The sequence below is a fragment of the Lissotriton vulgaris genome, chromosome 6 (assembly GCF_964263255.1).
Source record: "Lissotriton vulgaris chromosome 6, aLisVul1.2, whole genome shotgun sequence".
Classification (NCBI taxonomy): Eukaryota; Metazoa; Chordata; class Amphibia; order Caudata; family Salamandridae; genus Lissotriton; species Lissotriton vulgaris.
This window is the reverse complement of record NC_141694.1, coordinates 830,828,393-830,844,469: the sequence shown is the minus strand read 5'-3', so window position 1 is coordinate 830,844,469 and position 16,077 is coordinate 830,828,393. Positions and strand designations below refer to the sequence as shown.

The following is a 16,077-nucleotide window of genomic DNA, read 5'->3' as shown; positions in this document are numbered from 1 at the left end:
TCGTTTCACCCCTCCTTTCTTTATTATATAAGCCACACATTGCTTCAAAGTGGTTCTTTCGCCCACACTTGTGGCACTGTTGACCCATCGCTGGACAGATGTCTGAATGCGGATAATCGTACCCACATCGATAGCACTTGAGACCTCTCCGATTTCTTTGCATGTTTGGCCTCTTGGCTCTCCGGCTAGACCCATAGCGTCTGCGTCCTTTGTGTAGATGACGAGAGGCCGGTCTAGACCTACTCTGCTGTTCACCTGACCTCCTGCGAGTCTTGGTGCTGTGTGTCCAGAAGGCTTGTTCTTTCCCCTCACTTCTTCCTGTCTCCATGCATTTGGCGTGTTCCTCCGCCTGATCATGTACCCTCGTCATTTCTTCTATATCATCAAGACTATGGCTTTTTCTGAGCAACCTCCTCCGAAGTGTTTTGGAGTGACAACCTTCGATCACTCGCAGTCGGATAGCATCTTCCGTTGAGAACGCATCAAAGTTGCAGTACTGAGACAGTTGTCGTAACCTGGAGATGAAGGTCCTCATCATTTGCTTGATGAAAAACATACCTTTCATAGTCCACATTCCTTTTGTGTATGAATTTCTTATTCAGTGCTTCTTTTGTTTTGGCATAAGTCCCTTTGTCATCTTCTGGCAGCTCCTTAATCACTTTGCTGACTTCTTTGCCAACTAAATTACGCAGTGCAATGAGTTTCTCTCTATCTATAGTGACCTTTGACCCTTCAAGATAGTCCGCAAAATCTTCTAGCCACTCCTGCCATCGAGGGCCCATGCTCACGCCAGCCACCAACATTAGTGGTTCAGGGGGACGCAAATGTGATATTCGAGGCTCAGTCGAGGTAGCCACTGTAGCATTGCCATTCTCTTGCGGTGGTGGATTCGACATCCTTGAGCGTGATTGGCAACGTCACCTTTTATTTTACTGGTGCCAGTCGTTTTGTCAAAACTTGTTTTAAGGTACCACTGCTTGTTTTGCATTTACCAATGCTTGTTTGCGTTTGCCAATGCTTGTTTTGCATTTACCCGTGCTTGTTTCGCAGTTAGCAAGGCTTATTTTGCATTTGCCAGTGCTTGTCCTTGCATTTACCAGTGTTTGTTTCGCATTTACCAATGCTCGTTTGCATCTGCCAGTGCCTGCTTTTGCATTTACCAGTGCTTGTTTCGCATTCACCAATGCTTGTTTGCTGGAGCCCTGAGCTGCCTGACTTCAAAATGGCCGCTTCCCATTTACACATAGGGATTTCCCTGTGGGCTGCCTGACTTCAAGATGGCCGCCGCTAGTGAAATCTCAGCTCCCGTGGGATTTCAACTTCATTCATTCATTCTCCTCGCTCCGATCCAGTTACTGAGACTCACCGGATCGCTGATCTTGTCAGCAGTGCTGTAGCAGCCGCGCTCCACTTGCTTTCTCTGGAGCTTCTTCACGAAGGGGTCACGGTAGGCTCGCGATTCTGTCGCTTCACTCGCTGCCACTTCCGACGCCTTGCCAAGTTGCATGCATCTGGGGTGAGCTCCCATTTTGGCGCGAAGTGACTTCTCGGCAGCAAACTTATTTCAGCACTCACTCAGCAGCGCTCCACACGATCGACGGATCGTGGAGCTGTCACAGCTGTCGCTGGCCTGGGTCCTCAGGCAGCAATCTTCTCTGGGGGCACACGAGTCGCGACGGTGACTACTTCTCAGTGCTACCCAGGGACAGGGCACTCGTTTTCTCAAAGTGGGGATGGCAGGTTACTTCATCCCACCCTCGTCGCCAGCTGTAGTGTCGTGCATGCAATAATGACAGACACTACTTGATGTTCAAGGAGCTTTATTCACACACTCCTTCCTCGTCCCTGTCCCTACTCTAACTGTCCCTTTCCTGCTCGTGCCCCGCCTCTTCCTCCACACAGTGACTTCGCCCACGCCCAGCTACTAGAATGCTCAAAAACATAACAGTGACGGTCCCTAACTCTCTTAAAAGACAGTCTCCCCTGTAAGCCGATGCTTGGCTTACTGTTCATGACTAGTGACCACACCTCCTCCTTGTTCCTGTGGTAGTGTTTCCTGCTTGTTGTCTTCTCCTTTTCGAGCGACATACCTCCCGAGCTGTTGAAGTGCCCTTGGAGCCCTACTTTGTGTCAGTGATCTCCCGGTGTTCACGGGTCGCTGCTCCGCTCCCCATCACCTACGGAGCCGGTCAGCATGCCATGCCTTACCCTCCTTCCCCCTTACCTATCTGTGTGTGTGACGCTGCTCCGCTCCATACTCCCTTCAGAGTCAACCAGCGCGCCACGCCGCTTCTTCCCTCCCCCTGCTTGTCGGCATGTGTAGTGCTGCTCCGCTCCGTTCCTCACCAGAGCCAGCCAGCGAGCCTCGCCATATCTTTTCCTCATCCTACCTGCAGCGTGTATGTAGCTGCTCCGCTCTATTTCTACTTAGGAGCCGGCCAGCGCACCACACCATTTAAAAAATTTTTTTATTGCTTTTCCCTTTGCTCGTGTAAGCAGCTGATCCGCTCCTTTCCTCACCGGAGCCGGTCAGCGCGATGCAGCACATTTGATCTCGATACCTGCCTGTTAGGTGAACGCGGCTACTCCGCTCCATTTGTCTCATAGGAGCCAGCCAGACCATCACCTTTTGAATGACCTTTTTTTGTGTACAAGACTTACTGGTTCACCTACCTGATATTCTGTGGAGCAAGTTTGTCTGTCTGAGTTTACCTCACACAATCTTTTGTGTTTTCTTAGTGACCCTTCAGATTCCCATCTGTTAATCCTTGCTATCCCCGGGTACTCTAGTGTGAATGTGGATGAGAGTGACATTCCTTTGTCCCTTATGTATTCCTACTCCCAATAGTCTCCTTAAGAATTCCCTTCAGACTTATCTGGGACAGGTCCACTGCCTGTGATATTCCAGGAGATCTTGGGACTTTCTAGCTGGTAGGTGAACTATAATTATTGACACTGACATGCATTCATGCTCTAAGACTAGTTCGTAGTTCATTTCAGGTCAAACCAGTTTTGTGTCTTGTTTTTTAGCACTCCGTCCATCCAGTTCTACATCACCAGCGTTACCTGTTGTACCATCAGGGGAAGAGTGGTGGTCACTATGATTAATTCCCCTCACTTTTGGGCAACTATTTCTTGTGAGTGAGTTTCTATAACTCCTCCGAAAATTGCTGTTTAACCGTTTTGGGACCAGCATCTTCACTCCTGTGGAATCACGCTTGGATCCAGTTGGGTATTAGTCTCAGACCCGACAGAAAGCCAAGCCCAAGAATAATTTCCACCTGAGCAAAGATGAATCCGGAAGGGGCTAGCGCCCTTTTAGATCCCTCCTTACACAATGCCTTACAGAGACCCTCTGTAGAGGAACTTGCGGTGGCATTAGTTGATTTACAGTCAGAGGTAGGGAGATTAAGGTCTGCAAACCAGAGATTACATACAGAATTAAGGCAATTGAAGATAAAGGACACCAGTAACCCCAGTATGCTTCCGAAGAGTCGAAAGTTACATTCAGCCTGCTCCTTTTACTGTCCCTAGTTCATCTACACGAGAAGAAAGAAACATACCTCCTGTTCACTTCACTGGTCATACTCCCAGTCCAGTCCCTTTAGCTATGCCAGAAAGATTCAATGGAGATAGTTCTAGATTTAGCGTCTTCATGAATCAATGTCAGTTACAGTTTCTATGTAAGGCAGCAGCATTTCCGGATGACGCGGCTAAAGTAGCCTTCGTCATATCATATTTAGCAGGCAATGCAGCTCCTTTCCAGACATACATTTATGCAGGCGAGTGATAATGCCTGTCTCAATCTTAGACAAGGATCCAAAGATCTACTTACTTATATTATTAACTTTAATAGGCTGGTAGCAGAGACACATTGGCCTGAAGAAAAAAAAACCTCTCTGTTTTATCAGGGGTAATGTGATGAACTCGAGCATCTGTTATCACAAATAGTGAACCCGCCCGAAGATTGCCCTGCCTTCATCAATTTGACTGTCAATTTGGACAGACTCCATAAAAGGAAGGGAGAAAAATCTAGTCCTAATCCCTCAAAGTATCTGATGTTAAGAACAGAAAAGAAAGAACCAAGAGACACAATAGATACATCAAAGCCTATGCAGAACGGAGGGGTGAGAAGTCATTTAACTATAGAAAAAAAAGACAAGAGGAGAAAGAACAATCTTTATTTATACTGTGGAAAAGGAGGGCATTATGCTCGGGAATGTCCAGTAATACCTCGCTCCACTACAAAGAATATAGCCAGTAGTCACCTTTCCACACAGGAGGAGGAAAACTAGGGAGCTTGAAGAAGGAAGATACCAATTCTTCAAGTGTCTTCTCTAATGTCTCAACCACAAAACAAATCGTTCCCCTGGTACCCAAGCACTTTTCCTTGTCCGTTACCTTGATTATATCACCACAATGCCGAAAGAACATCTCCATTGTATTGGATTCAGGGGCGACAGGGAATTTTCATGACATCCAAGTGATTAGAGAAGCCGGAATTCCTTTCTTATTGAAATCCCATCCAGAACCGGTGAGAGCGGTAGACGAATCGGAACTATCTTCTGGATTAATCGCATATCAAACTCCTCAGATGGTGAAGGTGTGTGATAACGGACATTCAGAATCCATCACATTCGATCTTATATCACCCCCAGTTTTGGTGCCATACTAGGAGTCCCTTTGTTGCAAGTCCACAATCCCCGAATCGATTGGGTTGCTCGAACAGTGACTTTAAATTCTCATCACTCCCTGATACATTGCTACCAGGAAGCCAGTGAATGGAACAGTTCACTTTGTTGTGCCGTGCATATGGTATCAGGGACTTCTTGCCTTCCTGCACTCTATGAAGAGTATTAGTCAGTCTTTGATGAAGTAAAAGTCACTGCGTTACCCCCTCACAGAAGTTACTACTGTCGGATAGACTTGGTACCGGAAGTGAATTGCCCGTTTACGTTCTAACCGCACCTGAAACAGAATATTTGCAGAAATACATTGAAGAAATGTTGGAAAAGGGTTTTATCCAGCACTCCACTTCACCAGTGTCATCTCCCATTTTTTTTATTCTGAAGCAAGAAGGGGGTCTCCGTGCTTGTTTGGATCATCGCGCACTCAACAAGGTCATCATAAAAAATAAATATCCCCTCCCGCTTATTTGAGTTCTTTTGGATCAGATAAAAGGAGCTAAGATCTTTACCCAGATAGATCTTGGGGGAGCCTATCATCTCATCCGCATAAAGCAGGGAGATGAATGGAAAACTGTGTTCCGTACCAAGTTTGGGCTATTTGAGTACTGCGTGATGCCGTTTGGCCTCTGTAATGCTCCTGCTGCATTCCAGTTCTTTGTTAATGACATATTAGGAGAATACCTTGACATCTTCGTAATCGTCTACAACGACGAAATCTCGATTTACTCACAAACAGAACAGGAGCACATCGTCCACATAAAGAAAATTTGAGAAATTGAAGGACACTCAATTGTTTGCTAAACTCGATAAGAGTACATTTCATACCACTAAGGTGGAATTTCTCAGATTTGTGATCTCTCCAGAAGGGGTACATATGGACCCAAAAAAGATTGAGGCTTTAGTTAATTGGCCTAGTCCCTGTTCAGTGAAAGAAGTGCAATCCTTTATAGGGTTTGCTAACGTCTATTGAAGGTTCATTGATCATTTTTCTGAATTGTTGACTCCCATAACTCGGCTTTTGTGGAAAGGAGTCCAGTTTGAATGGTCAAAGAAGCAGAATAAGCCTTCTGTATACAGAAAGAACAATTTACTACTGCTCCTGTCATCAAGCATGCTGTATCTTTCCAAGCACCTTGATGTGTAATCATTGGTCACCAAATCCCGAGTCCCGCCCTCCTACCCCCCTCTCCCCAACAGTATTCCGTAGCACAGTACATTGTACATCTCTTCAGCAGCCCCTCGGCTCTTCTTGACTCCCGTAATCATGTCCTTACGGGGTCATGTTAAGTCCCAATCCAGCCTTTTATTTACACTATCCAGTGTAGTGCCTCTCACTGTCTCACTTCAATCCCATGATATTGCTTCCATTTGGCCCACACCCTTCTGAACTTCTTGGGGCAACCCCTCGCCTTGTATGTCACCCTCTCCGCTACCATGTAAAGATCCAGGCCCCTTCTCCATTCATCTATCTCTGGTGTTTCTGCGGCCCCCCAGTACTTCGCTATGTCCCTCTTAGCCACCACTAGTGCCAGTACTAGGAATATGAGTTGCGGGCGTGGCAGGTCCACCTCGTTTGTCATGCCCAGCAAAGCTAGCTTTGGGTCTCGTACCAGCTCTACCCCCAAAACCTCCCCCAATTCCGTGATGATGTGTGCCCAGTATATTTATATTTTGTCGCATGACCATATGGTGTGATAGAAGTCTCCCTGATGTTGTCGACATCTGAGGCACATGGGGTCAGTAATTTTCCCGGTCTTAAGGAGGCGCACTCTGTCGAAGTAGGTCCTATGGAGCACATTTAGTTGGATGAGCCGCAGCCGTGATTTAAAGGACATGATTAGGGGAGTCAAGAAGAGCCGAGGGGCTGCTGAAGAGATGTACAATGTACTGTGCTACGGAATACTGTTGGGGAGAGGGGGGTAGGAGGGCGGGACTCGGGATTTGGTGACCAATGACTACACATGAAGGTGCTTGGAAAGATACGATGTGGCAAGCTACAAGTTGGGGAATGTTTTCTTGGTTCTACAGACCACAGTTGGGCAGGGTGGGGGGGGGTAAAAATGTAAAATGCAGGAATCCGCCATGACACGACAAGCCCGAATGGGGGAATGTGCAAAATGCTACTGGAAACGATCACAGTTGCGCCGCCCGGCCTCCGGGATGTGGGCTGAACGGCCGTGTAACAAGATATAACCTGTGAATAGCCTCGGGGATTGAATGGTAATCCTGTTCTTTAGGGCTGAAAATATTCGTGTACTTCCTGGAACAAAAAATAAAGTTTAAAAAAAAAAAAAAAGCATGCTGATGATATACAGCCATATTATGTTGAGGCAGATGCATCCCAGTATGCAGTGGGGGGGTGGGAGGAGGGGGGGGGTGGAGTACTTTCACAGCGTGATAAAGACACAGGTCATTTGCATCCTGTTGCATACTTCTCTACAACACTATTGCCCGCTGAACAGAACTATACAATCGGGGAAAGAGCTATTAGCTATCAAACTTGCCTTCCAGGAGTGGAGACAACACTAGCTGTTGGGATCTCCTCATGTAGTTACCATCTATTCAGATCATAGGAACTTACAGTTCTTTCGGTCAGCCTGAGCACTCGTCCCCCAACAGATGAGATGGGTTTCTTTTTTTAGTGAATACGATTTCGTCATCACTTATCGTCCTGGACCTCAGCATGGTAAAGCGGATGCGTTATCACGACTAGGTCAGGAAAAAAATGTTTCACAAGATGCTTATCTCCCCATCATTCCTGACAATAAGATTATAGGGGTAGAAAGTCATGAGGATACTACTTCCCTAGAATTTATAGACCAGTTGAAAGAAGGTTATGCCACCATCCCAAAAGATGACTGGAAAAAAGACCATGTGAATCAAATTAGAGACAAGTTAAATTATCACGAAAACAAGTTATACATACCTACTGTGGCGTTGCAACGACAACTGTTGCAATGGTGTCACAACAGTTCATTGGCTGGACATCCTGGAAGTGAGAAGACATTTCAAACCTTTATAGAAGATGGTTTTGGTGGGAGGAAATGGCTAAAGATGTCACAGCTTTTGTTAAATCATGTCCAACCTGTGCCCGACAAAAATCATCTCATTGTGCTCCCTCAGGGTTGTTAAGAACCATTGCTATTCCTCCGGGCCTCTGGCATTCCATTAGCATGGATTTTGTTAGAACTGGCTATTTCTGGTTGGCTAAAGCTGACACCAAAGCCAGGCAGAAACTACCATTCTACATATCAAAATTCCCCCATGGTCTATTCTTACTTTCTTATGTGGCTCAGCTCACAGAGACTAGACAATTAGCCTTCAAATCAGTGCAAGGACAAGAAAATATTTTCTTTCATTAAATATTTTTTATTATTTAGTTTTTTTCATTCATTTATCAAAATTATTTAAAACTGTTTTTTTCTTCTTTTTTTGATCTTTTCTTGAGTGTATACATCAATTCATCTTTATAGGTAATGATCCAATCAATTTGAAAGTGCAATGAGACATAACAAAATTATTCCAGACTTCTAAAAGGTGTCCTATATTTTTTACAAAAAATGAAACCACTGTGTTACCTCAACCCTAGAAATTGTTTTGGAGTTTGTAGATGTGTATGAATGAGTGGTGTGTATGTGAGATAGTGTGTGCCAGATAGGGTACTAGTGGTTTCTTCATTTTTTGTAAAAAATATAGGACACCTTTTAGAAGTCTGGAATAATTTTGTTATGTCTCATTGCACTTTCAAATTGATTGGATCATTACCTATAAAGATGAATTGATGTATACACTCAAGAAAAGATCAAAAAAAGAAGAAAAAAACAGTTTTAAATAATTTTGATAAATGAATGAAAAAAACTAAATAATAAAAAATATTTAATGAAAGAAAATATTTTCTTGTCCTTGCACTGATTTGAAGGCTAATTGTCTAGTCTCTGTGAGCTGAGCCACATAAGAAAGTAAGAATAGACCATGGGGGAATTTTGATATGTTTTTGTTTCTAAACCCCTCTTTTCCCTGGTCAATCAAACAGTTATAGAGGGGGTCCCATTTCTCATATTAGAAACTACCATTCTAGTCAGGGCATTGGAGTCACCCGCCAAGATAACCCCTGCTCACCCTCTAGGTAGCTTGGCACAAGCAGACAGGCTTATCCCGGAGGCAATGTGTAAATGTGTGTGTGTGTGTGTGTGTGTGTGTATTTGAGCTTATATAGCGCACAGCTACCCGCAGTGGGTTTCCCGGCGCTTGCTTAGGGAACCCGTCCTGGTATTCCCCTGTGAGATAACCCCGGCAGGGTATCCACAAGGTGAAAGCCAGGCATCCCGCGGCGAGGGGCCATTGTGGAGATTAAGCAAGCTATTGCCCAGAGTCGCAGAGTGTGAACCCGTGAGTCGAGAAGGCACCGGAGCGAGAATTATCGAGTCCGTGGAATTTTTGAGCCCAAGACCCGCCGAGGCGGGGAATTGAACCCTGGTCCAGGGCCGATCTCAGCTTCTGGGTCTGCCGCCTCTAACCCCCGAGCCACACTTCTCCAGCATTTGCGCACACACACAACAGCAACAACATCCTAGGCACACCACAAAAGGCACTCCACACAAGGTTATATGAAAAATAACTTTGTATTGCAAAACACATCAGATAGTAATCACACAATGTACAAGGTGCCAACTGGCACGGACAATATTCACAAGGGATTATTTACACAGGACAGGGCCACGTGGGCGCCTGTCAAAATCAGGACTTAGTAGAAATAGCACTTCTAGAACATAGAATATAAGATATAAATTCACTGTAGCACAAATTAGCAAATATAGCACACAACCAGTAACTACTGTTAACAGGTAAGTACCACCTACGCAACCCTAACCACCTTAGGAGAATGTCACACAGGGAACCAGGACCTCACTAGGACCACCTGTACTAGAAAGAACCACCACCTAAGTATCACAATACAATTAGGGGTATCAGCAAGAACACATTACACATGATGCATCACAACATTCAGAGGTGTAGGGAAGGAAAACACATGATGCACAAAACATACATTCAGCGGTGTAAGAACAAGGCATATGATGCATCAAAAACACATTCAGAGGTGCAGCACAGGAAAACACATGATGCATAAAAACACATTCACCGGTGTAAAAACAAGGAAGGCACATGATGCATAAAAACATTCAGAGGTGCCAGAACATAACTCAATAGCGCAAAAACACATGATGCCTAAAAACATTCAGAGGTGCAGGAAAAACCACACAATTACGCCAAACTTACATAAGCCACCACCTGTGGCAGTCCCTAGGCCAACTGGCTTTGTTGGGGCTAGGACGCCCTGTATCCCAATAGTCAGGGTCCTAAACGGTGCAGCTGCCCACTAATTGCTGGGCAGCTGGGAATCAATAATGATGGGGCCATGTGGGGGCCACGTGGGAGCCATGCAGGCTCTGAACAACTGGTTCCTCGTGGGCTCTCTACAAGAAACTGTGGCGCTTTTGAGCCTCCCGGGCTCTGGAACAAATGCAGCGCCGTGAGCCTCTCGGGGCTCAACCCAAGAAATGTCACCTGGTGGAGCCTCTCATGGGCTCGAGAACCACAATGCCCCCGTTGTAGGAGGGGCCGCGGGCCCTAAACAAATATCTCGCAGGCAGGAGGGTGAGGGCACCGGCAGTGTGCCCCGACGCCCCCTCTAACTAAAATGGCCCCCGGAGCCTTCTCGTGGGCTCTACTGAACAATGCCCCTGTCGGTGGAGCGGCCCGCTATCAATCGCGGCCGCTCTGCTTTCCATTGGGAGGCCCCAGGCCTCCTTCACTCACCGGCGGCGGCCGTTGGAGGAGAGCTCCCACTCCTCGGGACCCTCCGTTGCTGCGGGCGGCTCTTCTCTCTTCCCCGGGGCTCCCCCTTCGCTCCGGAGCCTCGGGCCGGACACCGCAGACTGCTTCCTGCTCCCAGAGCGCTGGCCACTCGCAGCACGGCCCTTCAGTCGTGCCTCCAGCCGTGGGCCAATCGCAGCATAGCTTTCCAGGGCGAGCCTCCCGCGGCCCGCCAATCACTGAGCGGCGCCTCGGGAAAGCTTCTCTCCGGCGGCCATTATCAAAAACGGCACGGGCGGGCCGTGGTGGTGAAACTAGGGGGGCAGAATGAGGGGGTGGGTACCCTCGATAAAATATAAATATCCGCAAATACGGGCATAATGCCGGGTAGGCACCTGCTAGGCAGATAAGGCGCCAGAACAAGTATAAAGCGCTCTTCAGCGCTAAAGCACAAATTACAGTGCTTCTAAGCGCTGTGGGGCACAGACAGCGCAAGGCTCCTCAGGAATGGCCCCCCTTCAGAAACCAGGGACCCAGCAACAAGGCCCTCCTAGGAGCAGAGGGCAGGAGGGTCAAAAGGAAGTCCTTCAGCCCCCCCCCCACCCCAAGCAAAGCAGAGGGGTCCATAAAACAAAGTCCATCCAGCATCCAGGGCCATCAGGGATCCAGGGCCTGGGCAGGGCCCAGGGAGGCAAGTCTTCCCCTGAGCCCAAGCAGCAGCACGCCCCTGGCAGGATTCAAGTCAGAAACAAGAACATTTTGTAAGGGGACACAGTCCCTTTTTCTACAGAGAAATCCTTTGTCTAGCAGGGTGCAGGCAGTGTGAGAACCAGCTACAACTGGTTATAGGGAACTCCTTTCACAGGCCAGGCTAGGGACATCAGATGCACCACAGGGGGTGGAGCCAGCATTGTGTGGGGGAAAGCCCAGCCCTATTCAGACCCAGGTGCACCCCTCCCCTCACATCAGCATGCTAAACACTCCATTCACCACCGGGGCAGACCCTCCCAGACTCTTGGAGCCAGGCTCACCAGCCAATCACACGCCAGACACAATTTACACAAATATGCCAAATTCTAAAAGTGGCACTTCTACACTAGACACAATCATGCTGCATATATTATTGCGCAGCATTCAATCTCACGAGTTCGCACATACCAAACTCGACCCTGCACTCCCCACACATCAGGAACTATCAAGGGCATACATATTCCCCATTCATTCCTATGGGAGGGCAGGTCACTCACCACACATACACAGAGAGCTCACGCACTTTACACTGTACCACACTGAAAAAGTGCGCGGAGGCCTAAAATCACCAACACCAGGTCACAGAAACAGGCTAGGAAAAAGCAAAAAGTCTCGGGGTGAACCTGCCAAAAGGGCCGGGTCCAACACAACCCCCTTCCAGCCAAAACACAGGGTAGACCAATCACTCCACTGATGGGCTTCCCTGCTTTGGGTGACAAAACACGGACCCGCACGGCAGGGACACCCTCCGGTTTTTCGCCACTCTGAACCCACATGTATTTCTCTCAACAAGAGCTCTCTGGCACAACTAGGATACCCCACTGGTACTCTCTAGTCATCCACGGTCAGGAACAGGCCCTAGGCCCTCCAAATGTCACAGTTCCTGTCCAATCCACAGAGTGGGGGGCAGTAACCCCTGGCACACAATAGCCATTCTCCACTCTCCCTCTCAGTGTAGCTACAACTACCACTGATCCTTCAACCTAGGGACCATACCCTCTGGCTGACCAGAGGTCATGGGCAAGAATGCCCCACCTTACCTCTACTTCTGGGGTTCCGCACCCTCCCAGGGAAGCACCCACAAGAACACATCTCTCCCACCAGATCAGGACCTCTCTCCATCACTGGTCTACCACCTGGGATCTGGAAACTAGATCTAAACCCTCAGGTTGCACCAGGGTCAGAAGTACACCGTCCCTCTGCACCCCCTTCCCGAGGTCTGTACCTTCCCACCTTGGAGCAGTACCCCAGGAAGCCAAAACCGGTCAGGACACTGAGTACAGATGCCCTTCCCTCCAGGTCAGGCTGAACCTGAACCTGGCCTCCCCCCTCCTCGGGGAACGACCTCCAGAGGCCCCACAAATGGTCAAGCACTCTAGACGGTCAAATGCCCAGCGAACCAGGACATCTGCTCCCTCCACTTAAGAGTGGTACTGCCCAACACCAGGACTGCCAGAGTTCTGGTTACAGACACTCCCCGTCCTCTAGACACAGGAAGATCCTCCTCAAATGACCTGTAAGTACAGCCTAGGCCCCTGACCTGGCGCTCCCTTAGGGAACCCTCCAGGCCCTGAGACAGGGTTTCGGGCCAACGTGGAATACACCATCCCACACTCACTCCGCCGCCACTGAGACAGGACGTGAGCTCCTACACTCCTATCATCCTACTGGGACCTAGCTAGGCTACACATGAACCTCTTCCCCTACACAGGATCATCAGATACACAAGCCACTACTTTTAGATTCACTCCCTAATGCCTCTGCAAGACATCCAGCACACCGCCAGACATCCACCTTCTCATCCAGTGCCTCTGCAAGACCTCCTGCACACCACCAGAGGTACACCTCCCGTGCAAGTTCCTTTTATCACCAAAAAAAATACTCGCACCAACTCCTCCAGTTCAACACACTACTCATCCACACACTCCCCCTCCAGACTGGTGAGACAGTTCCTCACTGCCTCTACCTCTCAACCTGTACCCCTCTTACTGAGCACCAGGCACCATACTCTGGGAACTGGGAATGGGACTTCATGCACTGGACACATTTTAGCTGCCACCACCGTATTCTACCATACTGGGGAATCCAGACACACACACTAAACTCAGGGGATAACCACCCTCCCGAGCAAGCCATTTCTCCTCCACACTCCCTCTCTTCTATCTACCCACACAGGGATTGGGTACTGGACCCAGCAAGGGATTCATTATCTATGGGAACCTCCCCCTCTACTGGCGTCCTGCCTTGTCATTTTCTCTCTTCTGCCACTAAACATAAAGCGCAGGAACACCATTTGAAAATGACACTCGAGGAAAAACAAAATCATAAACAATAATCCCAAACATGTGACAATCTAAAAAAATGCAGAGTTTTGTAATGTAGCCAGCTGTCGCTGTGGCACTGCGCAAACACAAGACCTAATCCTCACCGCTGTCCAACAATGTTAGAACTGGCCATTTCTGGTTGGCTAAGGCCGACGCCAAAGCCAGGCAGAAACCACCATTCTAGTCAGGGCAAGGGAGTCACACGCCAAGATAACCCCTACTCACCCTCTAGGTAGCTTGGCACGAGCAGACAGGCTTATCCGGGAGGCAATGTGTAAAGCATTTGCGCACGCACACAACAGCAACAACATCCTAGGCACACCACAAAAGGAACTCCACACAAGGTTAGATAAAAATAACTTCTGTATTGCAAAACACATCAGATAGTAATCACACAATATACAAGGTGCCAACTGGCACGGGCAATATTCACAAGGGATTATTTACACAGGACAGGGCCACCTGTCAGAATCAGCACTTAGTAGAAATAGCACTTCTAGAACATAGAATATAAGATATAAAATCACTGTAGCACAAATTAGCAAACATAGCACACAACCAGTAACTACTGGTAACAGGTAAGTACCACCTACGCAACCCTAACCACCTTAGGAGAATGTCACGCAGGGAACCAGGACCTCACTAGGACCACCTGTACTAGAAAGAACAACCACCTAAGTATCACAATACAATTAGGGGTATCAGCAAGAACACATTACACTGTAACATGTACGCTGCTGGAATATCGCTCCGGCTGTCCCGTCCTTCCCTTCCCCCTCTCCCCTATCCAATTTAAGACGCGGCCGGCCCCTTGGGGTTGTAGGCGGCATGCTGTGTTTAACATTGATTGTGCCACCAGAGCCTTGATATGGCATATACAGACGTGCGTTGTTAAGCCGGCCCACTTGCTTGTAGGCGTACCTTGTTCCTTTTTCTTTGACTGTCCTTTTCCCAAAATAATAAACAGATTTAATACTTTTAAAAAAAACACGCAACGTTCTCAAGTTTCCTGTCCATATGTGAGTGGCAAACCAGCCCAGGGTTTCTTTGTGCATTCTGGGTCATGTATTTCCAATTTGAAAAAAGGGTACCAGTGGATTACAAACCCCAGAAATCAAATTAAAAAAAAAAACACTGACTGAAGAAGCAGGTGAGCAACTCATAAACAGAAACGTGCGATCTCCGAACACATATGCGAAAGGTCTCAGGCGCACGCACATTAAGCACAACTTATTTCCTGAACACAAAGCATTCTCCTAACCGTCCAGCAGAAAGGAAAGCATTGGCCTTGCTTGCGCACGAGCCCATTACATGCTTGCTACGTCACAGCGCTCTAAAACTTCTGGTCGCGTATCAGCTTTATTTTCGTTTACCTGCGAGATGCATGGGATACAGTCAACTTTACTCTCTGCTCGCGCAGGGAAAGAAGAAAAGCAAACGTACTGCTGAATTAGACAACGGATTACATTCAAAATAACGGCCTTACGCTTGTGCCCAGTTCAGCTTCCACGAGAGAAAACAGGGCGCGCTACCTTGGGGGTGGAGGGGACTACACCTTAAGTGGAGCTCAGCTATACAGCGACGCATATTAAACTAAATTTGACGTTAATGAATTGTATCAGATCATACACTTTTAGAATTCCCGCGCTCAGTATCTCAAGTTATCATTAGCGAAGGACGTTGGATTTGCCTTCTGTCGCCGCAGATAGCATGGCGTAAATCGAATAGAGAAGCTTAAATAAGAAGAAAAAAACTGACCCGGTCTGTTTCGGCTGCTTTCCCTTTCTGGAACTCATGTTTGCAAGAACCAGATTTCCTCCTCCTTTTCCTGTGGACTGAGCGCTTAAGTGAGGCAGACTTGGGCTATGTGGCCTGCTGGTTATCCACAGGTCTGAATAATTAAAGTAAATTACCACCTGCTGAATTTGTGTTTTTTCAAAAAAAAATTAAGCATTGGCAGAGCCAATATCTCGCGCCTATGTGTTTTTTAGCCAAGTTGCACAGCCGGGACGCTCTGAATTCTGGGGTTGCTGAATAACGAGTGCCTATTCTCGATCTTATTTCATACAATTTTGCTTCCATAGTTCTACCCTTACTTTAATGTTGTTTTTATGTTACAATTTATTTATCATCCCTGCGGTCTCCCTGTGTCTTTTTCCCTTTTGTTCTCCTTCCTTCTCTTGGGTCTTTCTCCACCCTTCCCCACTTGCTGCTTTTCTCTCGTTTCCTCCAGGGAAAGTCTGATGATGTAAAAAATGAGCCCAGTCCCGAGAAACAAGTACTGGTGCGGAGCACCGGCACAAATACAGCCTTGAACTTAGCTGACGTTGGTCGTATTATCGTTGCCTAATGTTATTAAGTAATCATAGTCAACCCAGGTTAGCAGCACTGCTTTTGTAATGGAGCACCATTCTGCACGCTGGGAACTTAAGAATATAGAACTATAACAGCCAGCTCTTGGCTGAAAAGCCGATGTTGTATGGACAGTGGGCATCTCTGTG

General features: G+C 47.5%; 1 protein-coding gene across 2 annotated transcripts in view; it reads right to left on the bottom strand.

The window, feature by feature from the left end:
• Window positions 1-15,409, bottom strand: part of LOC147708065 (centromere protein H-like) — a 412,880-nt gene extending 397,471 nt beyond the window's left edge. Inside the window, exon 1 of one of the 2 annotated variants that reach the window (XM_086925295.1) lies at window positions 15,335-15,409. In XM_086925295.1, the coding sequence (XP_086781421.1) occupies window positions 15,335-15,372 (38 nt within the window). In that variant the 5' untranslated portion in view covers window positions 15,373-15,409. The remainder of the gene's footprint in view (window positions 1-15,334) is intronic. The other variant, XM_086925294.1, reaches the window with a different exon arrangement.
• Window positions 15,410-16,077: the final 668 nt, after the last annotated feature.